Genomic DNA, 15,602 nt, shown 5'->3' on the forward strand with positions numbered 1-15,602 from the left:
AAGTACTGGAGCTTGAGCTTCAGTATCAGTGCTTCCAACAAATATTCAGGACTGATATCCTTTAGAATTGACTGGTTAGATCTCCTTGCAGTCCAAGGGACTCTCATGAATCTTGCCCAGGAGGAACAAGATGGCAAGAGGTGTTGGTGGACCTGGAATACATCTCTCTCCACAGATACATCAGGAATACACCTTCAGAACAGACGTGCATGCAGAATACCAGCTGAAAGTGGACAGGAGTACATGACCAGCAGAAAAGAATATATAGACCCACGCAAAACTCAAGGTCAAGCCCTGAGCCTTTAGAGTGGGTCCACTGGCTCCAAGATCCTAGGCTACCAGAGAACTAACCCTAGGATATCAAATAGTGAGAACTGACACAAAGGAAACCACTGGAATACAAGACCCAGCATCACCAAACCACTGATAGCCCCTGTGCAGGACGCCTCATCTAAACCACAAAGAATAAAGACAACTACTAACAAAAGCAAGAACACAAAAGAAATAATCCCTGAGGAACAATAAGTCTCCACTGAACTTGACCCTATGAGTGCCCAGGTGGGGGAGTACTCTGAGGCTGACACAGGTGTGCAGGCCACAAAGGAAACAGACAACAGGATCAGCTGGAAAAGGCTTTAAACTGGAGCGGTTGATTCTTCCCCTGGGCCATGGGACCATGAGCCTCTACTGCTTCACTGAAGGAACCTGAGGCAGCATCTCAGAGCCCCATGCCAGGATCATGGGGCACCAAAGTTTGGGATGGACATGGCAATATGGCCCAGAGGTCATGCAATAACCAGCACAAGCTTTGTTAGTGGATGACAACTGGCCCTTGTAAATGATCAGCTTAAGAGACTGTCACACATGGACTAAAAGAGAAAAGCTTGTATCACAGTAATTGTACAGGACAGGAATTCATCTCAGAACGTTTGAGCAATGCCCTTGCAGTCGACTAAGAGCTGACAGTGAGAACTGTCAGGCTAAGGAGCCCCTTCACTTTCTCTGCTGGGATTGTGTGGGGCATGGCTGGGGACAGGGGTGGTTTTATACCAGTAAGGGAAGGGTTTCCAGGCTCCATCTGCAGTCAAGATGAAGATCCTGAGTAAGATCTCAGGGGTTCCACATCACAGAAGCCATTCTTCCATCCTCCCCTCTCACTTACCTTACCTGCAGCAGCCATTTCCAGGAAGCCTTAGGCAGAAGCGTCCAGATGAGATGCTGGTGCACTTCTCACCAGGCGTTTTGGGATATGACATCTTCCAGGTGAGGCCTTGCCCTCAGGTCAGCAGATGGCACATAATGCAGCATTATGGTCAGAAGAAGACAGGGATAGTGGACAGGGAGCATCACTCAGCACACAAGAAGGAGCCCCAGAGTGCCCTCACTGTCTGTCTCAGCAGCTCCAGGAAGGCTGTCAGGCTCGGGCTCCCAAATTCTTCCTGCTTGGTTTACTGAGAGAAGTGAGAGGCAAGGAGTGAGGCCAGTTGACTGAGATCAGCAGGGACATCCCAGGACCCATTATGAGTCAAAGAAGGGACCACACCCCCCTCTTGCCGAAAACTCCCCCGGAACCCTGCCCACCCAGGCTCTGATCCTGCTGTCCTCCTGGAGCCCAGATGCACATGATAGGAAGTGACGGCCCTCTATCCACACTGGGGTGCGATGCCATCTTTGAGAGGGCTGCTATCTTTGAGACCTGCTGTAGCTGTGCCCAGAGGGAGGAGTCCGAGGTCTCATCAGGGGTCCAAGTCGGAGGTGACATGAGTTACAAGTGCACTTGATAGTTACAAAGATACGCCCTGGCACTCCCAACACCTTTCCCATCCAAAAAAGCGGGGACTTCACAGCCCCCTGGCAACCCCGCACCTGCTCTACGCCTGGAGGCTCGGGCCTGGCTCTTAGGTGCAATATCTATCGGCTATGCACGTGGGTTCTCAGGACATAACCTGGGTCCAGGGGTGATGGATCTAGGTGCGGGGTTGTTGGACCCTCAGTAGAGGGAAGTCTGGGATTCTGCGGAGTGAACGAGGGACCCACAGGGGGACTGAGTGTCTCAACACACCTAACCCCTCAACACGCCTAACCCCTCACCCAGCGTGACTTGGCCAGAGAGCAACCGGTCAGCATCTGGACAGTTCTAAAGCTGGAGGGGCTCCCTGACTGCGGTCACCAACACGGGATAATCGGGGAAGTGGGGACCTCGTTCCAAAGGGCTGGCAGCTGGTCAGCAGAGGGAGGATGTCAGGGCTCGGTAGGAGTCAGGGTAATGACCATCCACCGCATCACAGGGCCAACTCAGGACACTCCCCTGTGGCCGGCACTTCCTCCCAGCCAAACACGGGGAAGAGGGGCTGCAGTCTGAGATGGGAGGTTAGAGCTTAGTTTTGAAGGGGCAGCTGGCAGGCAGCAGAACAGCAGGTTCCGTGACCCTTAGGTCGGGGGCTCAGTGCTCCCTCCTCTCCTCCTCCTGGGTGACAGGGAAGGCGTCAGTGTCAACTTCAGAGCAGGAGAGAGAACATGGTGGCGGGGGGAGGGGTGGGATATGGGGGTCTTGCCCCAATTTTTATCCTGACTCTGAATGTGAACTGAGAGAAACTGCCTCCCCTGTCAGCCCCCACAGGCTCCCCCCTAACGCCCAGGCAGGGCTGTCTGGCTGGGTCCCAAGGCTCACTCTCACTTCCGGTTCAGTGGTCACAGGGGACAGGCTCACCAGGAAAACAGGAGCCCTGTGGGTTCCAGAGCTGTGGTCTCAAGGACCCTGCAGAAGCGCCCTTGGTTCAAGCTGGGGTGGACTCTCCCCACTGAAGGTGCTCACAATACCTCCTTATCCCTCCTCCAGGTGCCCTCCTTACCTGGTTTCCTGTCAGCATTCTTGCCTGCTGTTCCTGATCTGTGTCATTATCCCTCGGAGGCACAACAGTAAGTACCATGCCCACGGGAAACTCCACCAGGTCCAGGGGGACACTCAGGATGCCCAGACCAGTGCTGCTGCAGCCCCAGGAAAAGAGTGCCCCTTATCCCCCTCATCTGTCCCTCAGGTTTCTCCCCCGAGCTCCCCTGCTGCTGGCAATCTCCAGGAGATTCAGGGAGCCATGGCTGCTAGCTCTCCTGATGCAGGGCCTTCCTGTGCAGGATCTGATGAAGGTGCCCAGGGCCCAGAGGAGGAAAGTGCAGGTGCCTCCCAGGCAGCACCTGCCACTCAGAGCACTCGCAAAGATCCTCTGGCCAGGAAGGCCAACAAGCCGGTGGAGTTCCTGCTGGACAAGTACACCAAGAAGGAGCCCATCATTCAGAATGCCCTGCTGAAGGTTGTCAGCAGGAAGTACTGGCAGCCCTTGCCCAAGATCCTCAGGAGAGCCTCTGAGTGCATGGAGCTGGTGTTTGGCCTGGAGCTGAAGGAAGATCATCTCACATGCTAGCAAAGTAATCCTCAAAAATCTCCAAGCCAGGTTTCAACAATACAAGAACCATGAACTTTCAGATGTTCAAGCTGGATTTAGAAAAGGCAGAGGAACCAGAGATCAAATTGCCAACATCTACTGGATCATCGAAAAAGCAAGAGAGTTGTAGAAAAACATCTATTTCTGCTTTATTGACTACACCAAAGCCTTTGACTGTGTGGATCACAACAAACTGTGGAAAATTCTTAAAGAGATGGGAATACCAGATGACCTTACATGCCTCCTGAGAAATCAGTATGCAGGTGAAGCAGCAACAGTTAGAACTGGACATGGAACAGCAAACTGTTCCAAATCGGGAAAGCACTATGTCAAGGTTGTGTATTGCCACCCTACTTATTTAACTTATATGCAGAGTACATCATGTGAGATGCCGGGCTTGATGAAGCACAAGCTGGAATCAAGACTGCCGGGAGAGATATCAGTAACCTCAAATACACAGATAATACCACCCTTATGGCAGAAAATTAAGAAGAACTAAAGAGCCTCTTGATGAAAGTGAAAGAGGAGAATGAAAAAGTTTGCTTGAAACTCAACATTCAGAAAACGAAGATCATGGCATCCGGTCCCATCACTTCATGGCAAATAGATGGGGAAACAATGGAAACAGTAAGAGACTTTATATTTTGGGGCTCCAAAATCACTAGACATGGTGACTGCAGCCATGAAATTAAAAGACACTTGCTCCTTGGTAGAAAAGCTATGACCAAGCTAGATAGCATATTAAAATGCAGAGACATTACTTTGCCTTCAATGGTCCGTCTAGTCAAAGCTGTAGTTTTTCCAGTAGTCATGTATGGATGTGACAGCTGGACCATAAAGAAGGCTGAACACCAAAGAATTGATGCTTTTGAACTGTGGTGCTGGAGAAGACTCCTTAGAGTCCCTTGAACTGCAAGGACATAAAACCAGTCCAACCTTTAGGAAATCAGTCCTCAATATTCATTGGAAGGACTGATGCTGAAGCTAAAATTCCAATACTTTGACCATCTCATGCGAAGAACTGACTCATTGGAAAAGACCCTGATGCTGGGAAAGGTTGAAGGCAGGAAGAGAAGGGGATGACAGAGGATGAGATGGTTGGATGGCATCACCTACTTGATGGACATGAGTTTGAGCAAGATCCAGGAGTTGGTAAAGGACAGGGAAGCCTGGTGTGCTGCAGTCCAAGGGGTTTCAAAGAGTTGGACATGATTGAGTGACTGAACTGAAAGCCTTTGACTGTGGGGATCACAACAAACTGTGGAAAATTCTAAAATAGATGGGAATACTAGACCGCCATACCTGTTGCCAGATTAATGTGTCTGAAGGTTAAGAAGTAACAGAACAGCACATGGAACAGTGGTCTGGTTCAAAAGTGGGAAAGGTGTACATCAAGGCTGTATATTGTCGTCCTGCTTATTCAATTTGTATGCAGATTATATCACGCAAAATGCTGGCCTAATAAATCACAAGCCGGAATCAACATTGTTGTAAGAAATATGAACAACCTCAGATATGTAGATGATACCTCTCTAAAGGAAGAAATCAAAGAGGGACTAAAGAGCACTTTGATGAGTTTGAAAGAAGAGAGTGAAAATGCCTACTTCACAGTCAACATCCAAAAAACTAAGATCATGGCATTTATTCTCATCATCTCATGTAAAATAGATGCAGAAAAGTGGAAACAGTGGCAGACTTTATTTTATTGGGCCCCAGCATCTTTGTGGATACTAAGTTCAATCATAAAACTAAAAGATGCTGGCTCCTTCAAAGGAAAGCTATGAGAAATTTAGACAGCATATTTAAAACAGAAATATCAATTTGTCAAGAAAGGTACCTATAGTCTAACCTATGATTTTTCCAAGTAGTCATGTACACATGTGAGAGCTGGGCCATAAGGAAGACTGAGTGCCAAAGAATTAATGCTTTCAAACTCTAGTACAGGAGAAGACTCTTGAAAGTCCCTTGGGCAGCAAGGAGATCAAACCAGTCAATGTTAAAGGAAATCACCCTGAATGTTCAATGAAAGGACTCATGCTGAAGCTGAGCTCCAATACTCTGTCCACCTGATCCTGTGAAAGATTGAGCGCAGGAGAACAGGGTGACAGAGGATGGGATGGTTAGATGGCTTCACCAACTGAATGGATGTGAGCCTGAGCAAACTTTAAGAGATAGTGAAGGGAAGGGAAGTCTGGCATGCTGCAGTCCATGGGATCGCTAAGAGTCAGACACGAGTTAGCAACTGAAGAAAAGCAACAAAGAAATTGAAATGTCAGGCACCTACAGTAACAGCAAACAGTAAACACAATGTGAACACAAGCACACATACAAACACACCAATACAACATACCTGTTATCAAGATAGACATAAACTCTCATGCGAAAAGCCCACTTAAATCAGTTCATATTATCCAATAACTTATGTTCAGCCTTCAACCAAAAATTATAAACTATGTTAAAAAGCAGGAAAGTCTAGTCTGATGAAACAATGAAAGAAATTAATCACACTCAGATATAGGATACCATTTTGAATATCAGATTAGGATTTTAGAATAGCCATAATTCATATAGCTTATACCATCCCTCATTGCTCAGCAGTAAAAAATCCACCTGCCAATGCAGGAGACGCAGGTTCTATCCCTGGCTGGGGAAGATACCCTGGAAAAGGTAATGACAACTCACTCCTGTATTCTTGCCTGGGAAATCCCATGGAGAGAAGAACCTGGTGGGCTATAGTGCCTGTGGTCACAAAAGTGTCAACCAAATAATAATTTTAAAGAACAGTAATCAAGGGTTGTGGAAGAATTACAAGGAACAAGGAATGTATACAACTAGAGGAGCCTGGTGGGCCACAGTGCATGACATCACAAAAGCCTCAGAAAAGACTTAGCAACTAAAAAACAATGTAGAATGGGAGTAATATAAGAAGCAATAGAGAAAGAAGCAGAATATATAAATTAATAATGACTGAGAATTTCCCCAAATTAATGAGAGCCAGTAAACCACAGATTTAGAAAATTCAGAGAACATCAAGCAGGACAAACAGAAAAAATAAAATCTACACCTAAGCATATCATATCCAAACTTCAGAAAACCAAGAAAAAGAGAATTCTTGAGAAACACTAGAGAGGAAAAAAAAAAAAAAAAACTTACTATAGAGGAAAAAGAGTAACAATTACCTAAGATTTTTCTTCAGAAAGGGCTTCCCTGGTAGCACAGTTGCTAAAGAAACTGCGTGCTATGTAGGAGACCTGGGTTTAATCCCTGGGTAAGGAAGATCCCCTGGAGAAGGAAATGTCAAACCACTCCAATATTCTTGCCTGGAAAATCCCATGGACAGAGGAGCCTGGAAGCCTCCTCCATGGGTCACAAGAGTCAGACATGACTTAGCTACTAAACCACCATGACCATTTCTTCAGAAACCATGCTATCATGAAAAGACTAGAGTTAACTTTTTAAAACATTGAAAGAGAGAGAGAGAGAGATAAAAAAAGAAACACTAAAACCAACCTAGAATTCTGTAACCAGGGGGGAAAAATCCTTCAATGGTAATGAGAAACAGATCCTTACATGGACAAACAAAAACTGATGGAAATTTGTCACCAGTAGATCTACTCTGCAAGAATTGCCAAAACAAATTCTTCTGGGAAAAGGAAAATGATATAGGTCACAAACTTTGCCTACATAAGGAATGTAACAGAGTTAGAGAAAAAATAAATGAAGATCTAATAAAGCCCCTTTTTATTATGTTCAATTGAGCAAAAACATAGCTGTTTTTCCAAAATAATAATATAACTACAATATATCCACTGATTATATATTCTGAATAAAAGGAATAAATGGCAGAAATGGTATAAAGGACAGAGAGGAAGAACTAGGAATATCTGCTACAAGATACACAGATCAACCTTCAAGCAGGATCGTGTTATTCTAAGAGGATTTGAATAAGTTGCAATTGTATGATGCAAACTCTGCAGAAACCACTAAAAAATGTTAAGAAGTATAGCTGATATGCTAAAGAGAACAGAAAACAAAATAAAGTTAAATCTTGATTCAAAACTAGAGAATGCAGAAAAAGATTATTAAAAAAGGAACAAAATATAAGTTCAATAAATAGAAAACAGTTACAAATATTGTTAATCCAATACTATGCATAATCACTTTTCAAGCTAATAGTCTAAATATACCAATTAAAAGGAAGATATTGATGAAAAGAATTAAAACAACAAAAATATACCTAACCTTATGCTGTGTATAAGAAATCCACTGTAAATTTGAAGATAAAATAGATTAAAAATAATGTGATGGAGAAAACTATACCATGCTAATATGAGTGGGAAAAGAAGGTGGACTACCTAAATTTACTTCAAACAAAGCATTCAGAACAAGAAAGTCAGGAGTAAAGATAGGCATTATGTAATGATTAAGTGGTCAATTCTCAAAGAAATCGTAACAACCCTTAATGTGTTTGGACCAAAAAAACTGTGTTAAAATACACAAGGCAAATACTGATGATGTAGAAATACTCTTACACCTAGAGATGTCAACACCTGTCTTTTAGGAATTGTCAGACTCAGTAGGCAGAAAATCAGCAAGGTGTAGTTGAACTGAAAAGCACCAACAATTAACTAGATCTAAATGACATTTATAGAATACTTAACAACAGCAGAAAACACATTGTTTTCAAATTCACATGGAACATACAGCAAGACAGATCTCATTCTATGCCATAAAACTCACATTATCAAACTTAAAAGAATAGAAATAATATAAAGAGTGCTCTTACACTGGCATCAAAATAAACTAGAAATTGACAACAAAATGATAGCAGTAACATTGAGAGTATTTGGAGATTAAAAAATATACTTCTAAATAACATGTAGGCCAAAGAGAAAGTCTAATAATAAGTCTTGAAATATTTTCAACTAACTGAAAACAAAATTACAATTTATCAAAGTTGTGGGATATAGCAAAATATATAAAGAGATATATACAGCATTGAATGCCTATATTAGAAAAACCTAAATTTAATAATTTACCCTTCCATCTTAGTAAACTTGTGAAAGGAAGAAGAAATAAAGCAGAAATTAATGACACTGGAAAAAAGAAGACAATAGAGAAAAACAACAAAACCAGAAGCTGTAACTCTAAAGAAAAAAAAAAAGATAAAATTCTCAGCACCCTAATCAAGAAAAAAAAGAGAAAACACAAATTAAATTATGAATAGTAGAAATGAAAGAAGAGTCATGATGACTGATATGATGGACATTAAAAGGATAATAAATGAATATCATAAACAACTTTGTACCTTCAAATATAAAAGTTAAATTAACAAATTGCTTGAGGATATAACTAACCAAAATTTTGAAAGGAAAAATACTTAGTTTGAATAGGTCTGCCTCTATTAAAGAAATTTAATCTATAAGTAGCAGGCTTCCAATAAAGACATCAACAAGCCCAGATGATTCCACTGATGAAATATAACAAAAATTTAAAGAAGATATGATAACAGTTCTCTACAATCTATTTCAGAGAATAGAAACAAAGGGAACACTTCCTCATTCCTTCCATCAGGCCACCATTACATTTTAATTTCAAAACCAGAAAAATAAACTAATAGAAAAAAAAATCACACAAAGATTGTATTAAGAGAATGAAAAGCTAAGTTACAAACTGGGAAGAAAGAATTGTAAGACACATATCTGAAAATAAATATGTAGCAAAAACATACAAAGAACACTTACAACTCAACAATAAGAAAACAAGGAAGTCAATGTAAAAATGCTTAAAAGTGCTGAATAGACCTCTCGCTGAAGAATATAAGCAGATGGTAAAGAGCATATGAAAAGATGATCTACATCATATGTCTTCAGGGAATTTCAGATTAAAACAACAATATAAAAATAAGCTATAATAGGGCTAACGCAAAAACAAACATGATATCAAATACTGGCAAAAATGTGGACAAGCAGGAACTCTAACTCATTGCTAAAGGTAATGCAGTGATACAAATACTTTGGAAACTGTCTGGCAGTTTATTTTAAGCTAAACATAGTCTGATCATATGATCTAGCAAATGAACGCTAAGGTATTTACTCAAAAGTGTCAAAAACTTATGCCCATCCAAAAACTTTCAAATAAATTTTAATAGCAGACTAATTCATGGTTGCCAAAAACCAAAAATCACCAAAGATGACCTTCAGTAGATGAGTGGGTAAGGAAACTATGGTTATCTACATGATGGAAAGCTATTCAGCCCTGAAAAAAAAGTTTCAAACCATAAACAGATATAGAGAAACTTCAATGTATATTGATTAGCATGAAGAGCCAGTATAAAAAGCCGACATACTGTATGATGTCATCAGTGTTATATTCTGGAAAATGCAAACCTTTAAAAGAGTAAAAAGTTCAGTATTTGTCAGTGGTTCCAAGTGAGGTTTTGAGGGATGGACAGGTGGAGCATGGGAGATCCATGGGGGATTCAAACTCCTCTGCATGACACCATGTTGGCTGAGTACAAAATAAGCATTTGCTAAACACTAAAGAACTGTAAAACACATAAAGTAAAATACATTGTAAACAATAGAAAATAGTTAATAATAATGTATTGATATTAGTAGATCAATTGCGACAAATAAACTCATACCCATTGAACCAATACGAGATGTTAATAATAGAAGATACCAAGTGGAGGAAGAGTGGCTGTATGGGAACTGTCTATAACTATCTGCTGAATTTTTTCTAATCCTGAATCTGTTCTTTTAAAAAAGAAATACAGAGGGGCAACAAACACATGAAAAGATGTGCAACACTGCTCATCATGAGAGAAACGCAAATCAAAATTACACTAAGGTGTCATCTCATAATGGTCAGAATGGCCATCATCAAAAATTGTACAAGCAGTAAATGCTACAGAGAGCTTAGAGAAAAGGGAACTCTCTTCCACTGTTTGTGGGAATGGAAATTGATATAGCCACTATGCAGAACAGTAGGAAAATTCCTTTAAAAACTAGGATTAAAGCTATCATATAACCCAGCAATAGAAATACTGTGCATTTACACTGAGAAAGGAATAACTGTAAAGACACTTGTATCCAAAGTTCATTGCAGCACTATTTACAATAGCCAGGACATGGAAACAACCTAGATTTCAACTGAGAGACGAATGGATAAAGAAGTTGTGGTAGACATATACAATTGAATATTAGCCATAAAAAGGAATGAATTTGTCACTTGTAGTGAGGTGGGTGCACCTATAGCCTGTTACAGAGAGTGAAGTAAGTCAGAAAAGAAAAAGAGTGTATATTTATGCATAAACATGGAATATAGGAAATGGTACTTGTGAACCTATTTGCAGGGCAGGAATAGAGACACAGATGTAGAGAATAGTTATATGGATGCAGCAAGGGAAGGAGAGGGTGGAATGAATTGAGAGTGGCACTGACAAATATAGAGTACCATGTGTACAACAGATAGCAAGTGCAAAATTGTATATAATACAGGGAGCTCGGCCTGGTGCTGTGTGACAGCCTAGAGGGGTGAGATGAGTGGGTGGGAGAAAGGCTCATGAGGCATAAGAGATATGTATACTTATAGATGATTCATTCTGATGTATAACAGAAACTAATACAACATTATAAAGCAATTATCTTCCAATTAAAACAATTTTTTAAAGCTCTACTAATTTGAAAAATAGAAAAAAACTATGGATAAGAACCCATAGCCAGTACCAAGTTATACGCAAAAATGCCAAATAAATAAGATTCAGGAAAATGAAAAGCAGAAGATGATGGTAAAAATTTGATCCTCGAATTAAAATCCTTAGAGAATAGGCACAGAAAATATTGACAAATATAAGGAACTTCAGAAATCTGGTATAAAAAGATCAACACAGCAAAATCAAGAGACTGCTCTGGAAGAATCAACAATTACTCGGATCATGTAATAGAAAATACAACATAAACAAAAGCAACCATATAAAAAATATACCTACAAAGAAATCTTAGAATAATGTATACAGCCCACATGGAAGCAACAAGAAGAATTCCCTGAGGGCTTTAGGGAAAAGAGGTGTCAAACAAAATACTATGTTATGTGTATTCAGGAGGAGCAGATATTGTAAGACTGTCAATTTTCCTTAACTCCTTTACAGATTTAATACCACATCCAGAGCAGCTAAGACCCCAGTCAACCATGGGCTGCTGTTTTCTGTATCCAGAAAAACAAACAAACAAACAAACATATCCAAGGAATAAAGAAAACTATTAACAAAAGGAAAAACACAAAATTACATAATCCCTGATGGACAATCGGTCTCCATTGAACTAGACCATATGAGTGCCCAGGTGGGGGAGTACTCTGAGGCTGACATAGGTGTGCAGCCTACAAGGGAAGCAGACAACAGGATAAGCTGGAAAAGGCTTGAAAGTTGAGCCCCTGATTCTTCGAGTATGCCCTGGGACCATGAATCTCTACTGCTTCACTGAGGGTATCTGAGGCAGCATCTCAGAGCCTCATGCCAGGACCATGGGGCACCAAAGTTTGGGTTGGATGTGGCAGTATAGCCCACATGTCATTAAAAAACCAGCACAAACTTTGTTGTGTGTTTGCTGAGTTGTTCAGCTGTGTCCAACACTGCAACCCCATGGACTATAGCCTGACAGGCTCCTGTGGCCATTTTGATTCTCCAGGCAAGAATACTGGATTGGGTTTCCATGCCTTCCTCTTGGGGGATCTTTCCAACTCTGGTATGGAACCCAGGTCTCCCACATTGCAGGCGGATTCTTCACCATCTGAGTCACCAGGGAATGTTAGTGGATTACAACTGTGCCTTTTAAACGGTCACCTTAATAGACTATTGCACAGGGACCAAAAGAGAAAGACTAGTATTATAGTAATTATACAAAAGGACAGACATTCATCTCAGAACTTAAGAGCAATGCCCCTGTAGTCAACTAAGAGCCTACAGTGAGAACTGTCAGGCTAAGGATCCCCTTCCTTCACTTACTCTGCTGGGATTGTGTGGGGCATGGTTGGGGACAGGGGTGGATTCATGCCAGAAAGGGAAGGATTTCCAGGCCTTGCTAGCAGTCAATATGAAGATCCTGAGTGACATGTGAGGGGTTCCACACCACAGAAGATAGTCTCCCATCCTTCACTCTCAGCTCATCTTACCTGCTTCAGCCATTTCCAGGAAGCCCCAGGCAGAAGTGTCCAGATAAGCATCAGGCAGAAGTGTCCAGATGAGACGTACGTGCACTTCACACCAGGAGTCTGGGGATTTGATGTCTTCCATGTGAGGCTTTGTCCTGAGGTCAGCAGATGGGCCTTAGCCCAGCACCTACAGTGGTCAAGGGAAGACACAAAGAACAGAGAGCATCACTCAGCACAGAAGAAGGGGCCCCAGAGAGACCTCGCTGTCAGTCTCCAGAGCTCCATGAAGGCTTTTAGGCTCGTACTCCTAAATACTCTCTGCCAGGGTTGCTGACAGAAGTGAGAGGCAAGGAGTGAGGCCAGTTGACTGAGCTCATCACAGTGACGTCCCAGGACTCCCTAAGAGTCAAGGAAAACTCCCATGCCAATGCTGCAGGAAACTCCCCTGGAACCCCACCCATCAAGGCCCCACCCCTGGTGTCCTCCTGGGGCCCAGATGTGCATGACAGGAAGTGACATCTTCCTAAACACGCTGGAGTGTGGCGCCATCTTTGAGAGCTGCTGTGGATGGTGACCAGACAGAGGAGTCCCAAGTCTTATCAGTTGTCAAAGTTGGAGGTGACGTGAGTTACATCTCCGCACCCCCAACCCCTTTTCCGGCCAAAAAGAGGGGACCGCACAACCTCAGGCCACCCTGCCCCTGCTCTCAGACCAGAGGATCCAGCCTAGTTCTTAGGCCCCAAGACCATCTGCTAACCCCTAGGGGGTGTCAGGAAAGAATGCCTGGGTTAGGCTCTGCTGAACTTCGGCTCTGCTCAATAGAGTAAAAGCCCCGAGCCCTGTGGAGTGAAGGCAAAACATTCGGGGGGACTGAGGGTCTCCACGCCCCAGAACGGTGGCTACACGTAACACCCCACCCACGGCAACTCAGACGTGGACCATCCGGGCAGCACCCCAGCAGCTCTAAAGAATGAGGGGCTCCCTTACTGTGATTGAGGGCACGGGACACAGAGAGGAGGGGGACACAGAGAGGAGGGGACCATGGTCTAAGGAGCTGGCAGCCAGTCAGCAGAGGGAGGATGTCAGGGCTCGGGAGAAGTCAGGGTGACGACCATCCTTCCCATCACATGGACCACTCAGGACCCTCCCCTGTGCTCAGCATTTCCTCCTGGCCAAACACAGGGAAGGGCGGCTGCGGTGTGAGAAGGGAAGTTAGAGTGTAGTCATAAAGGGGCAGCTGCCAGACAGCAAAAGGGCAGATCCCGGGACCCTTTGGTGGAGGGCTGAGCAGTCCCTCCTCTCTTCCTCTGGAGTGACAAGAAAGGAGGCAGTGTCAGCTTCAGAGCAGGAGAGGGAACAGGGTGTGTGCAGAGTTGGGGTGGGGGTGGGGTTCAGATATGGGGGAGTCTTGTCCCAATTTTCATCCTGATTCTAAATGTGAATTAAGAGAACCTGCCTCCCCTGCCAGCCCCGACAGGCCCCCCTCTAACAATCAGGCAGGGCTCTCTGACTGTGCCCCAGTGCTCACTCTCATATCTTCCTCAGGGGTCTCAGGGGATAGGCTCACCAGGAGAACAGGAGCCCTGTGGGTCCTAGAGCACTGGCCTGAAAGACCCCTCAGAGGCAGCCTTGGTTCAAGTCGGGGAGGACTCTCCCCGGTGAAGGTGCTCACAGAATCTCCTTGTCCTTACTTTAGGTGCCCTCGGTGCCTTCACGCCCACCTGCAGTCCGTGACCAGTGTCATCATGCCTTGGAGGCACAACAGTAAGTACCATGCCTGTGTGAAACACTACCAGGTCCGGAGGGACACTCAGTGTCCCCAGGAGGCCCAGGCCAGTGCTGCTGCAGCTGCAGAAGAGTGCCCCTCCTCCCCCTTTTCTGGCCCTCAGGGTTCTCTCCCGAGCTCCCCTGCTGCTGGTGAAAGCCAGAAGCTTCAGGGAGCTTCGGCCACTAGCTCTCCTGATGCAGGGCCTTCCTGTGCAGGATCTGATGAAGGTGCCCAGGGCCCAGAGGAGGAAAGTGCAGGTGCCTCCCAGGCAGCCCCTGCCACTCAGAGCACTCGCAAAGATCCTCTGGCCAGGAAGGCCAGCATGCTGGTGGAGTTCCTGCTGGAGAAGGACACCAAGAAGGAGCCCATCATGCAGAACGCCCTGCTGACAGTCATCAACAGGAAGTATAGGCAGCACTTCTCCGAGATCCTCAGGAGAGCCTCTGAGTGCATGGAGCTGGTGTTTGGCCTGGAGCTGAAGGAAGTCAACCGCAGCAGGAACATCTACGTCCTCATCAGCAAGCTCAGCCTCGGGGGTGACGAAGGTCCGAATGATGAGAAGGGGCTGCCCAAGTCTGGTCTCCCCATGGTGCTCCTGGGGTTCATCTTCATGAAGGGGAACCGGGCCACCGAGGAGGAGGTCTGGGAATTCCTCAGTGTGTTGGGGGTCTATGCTGGGAGGAAGCACCCGATCTTTGGGGAGCCCAGAAGGCTCATCACCAAAGATCTGGTGCAGAAGAAGTCCCTGAAGTACCTCCAGGTGCCCAATAGTGATCCTCTGTGCTACGAGTTCCTGTGGGGCCCGAGAGCTTGTGCTGAGACCAGTAAGATGAAGGTGCTGGAGGTTCTGGCCAAGATCCATGATATGGTCCTTAGTTCCTTCCAAGACCTCTATGACGAGGCTCTGAGAGATCAGGCGGAGAGAGCAGGGCTGAGAGGTGCAACGCAGGATCCAGCTATGGCTGAGGCCAGTGCCCCTTCCAGGGCCAAGTCCTGCAGCTCTTCCCACATCTAAGGAGGGAGGCCTGGGCACTTTGTTCCCTTTGTGTTGGAAGACAGCAATCATGCTCCTAAATAGCGCAGAGTGGTAGGGGTGGAGGGAACAATACCCATGTGTTCTTACAGTTTTAAGTAGTAAGGGAGTTTACCTGTAGTTCATTTTAACAAAATATGTATCTTTTCCCCTTTATCCACGGAGAAATATCCAGGGAAAGATGATTCAAAGTAGATAAAGAGATGAG

The 15,602-nt window shown here is 44.3% G+C and overlaps 1 protein-coding gene across 1 annotated transcript; it reads left to right on the forward strand.

The window, feature by feature from the left end:
* Positions 1–13,990: 13,990 nt before the first annotated feature.
* Positions 13,991–15,376, forward strand: LOC138930632 (melanoma-associated antigen B17-like). The gene has a single exon (XM_070291139.1). The coding sequence runs from the start codon at positions 13,991–13,993 to the stop codon at positions 15,374–15,376; it is 1,386 nt and encodes a 461-aa protein (XP_070147240.1).
* Positions 15,377–15,602: the final 226 nt, after the last annotated feature.

The sequence above is a fragment of the Ovis canadensis genome, chromosome X, assembly GCF_042477335.2.
Source record: "Ovis canadensis isolate MfBH-ARS-UI-01 breed Bighorn chromosome X, ARS-UI_OviCan_v2, whole genome shotgun sequence".
Lineage (NCBI taxonomy): Eukaryota > Metazoa > Chordata > Mammalia > Artiodactyla > Bovidae > Ovis > Ovis canadensis.

What these genes read in the sequence shown, in the direction of transcription:
- LOC138930632 (XM_070291139.1), top strand. Translation starts at nt 13,991, where the DNA reads ATGGGGGAGTCTTGTCCCAATTTTCATCCTGATTCTAAATGTGAATTA.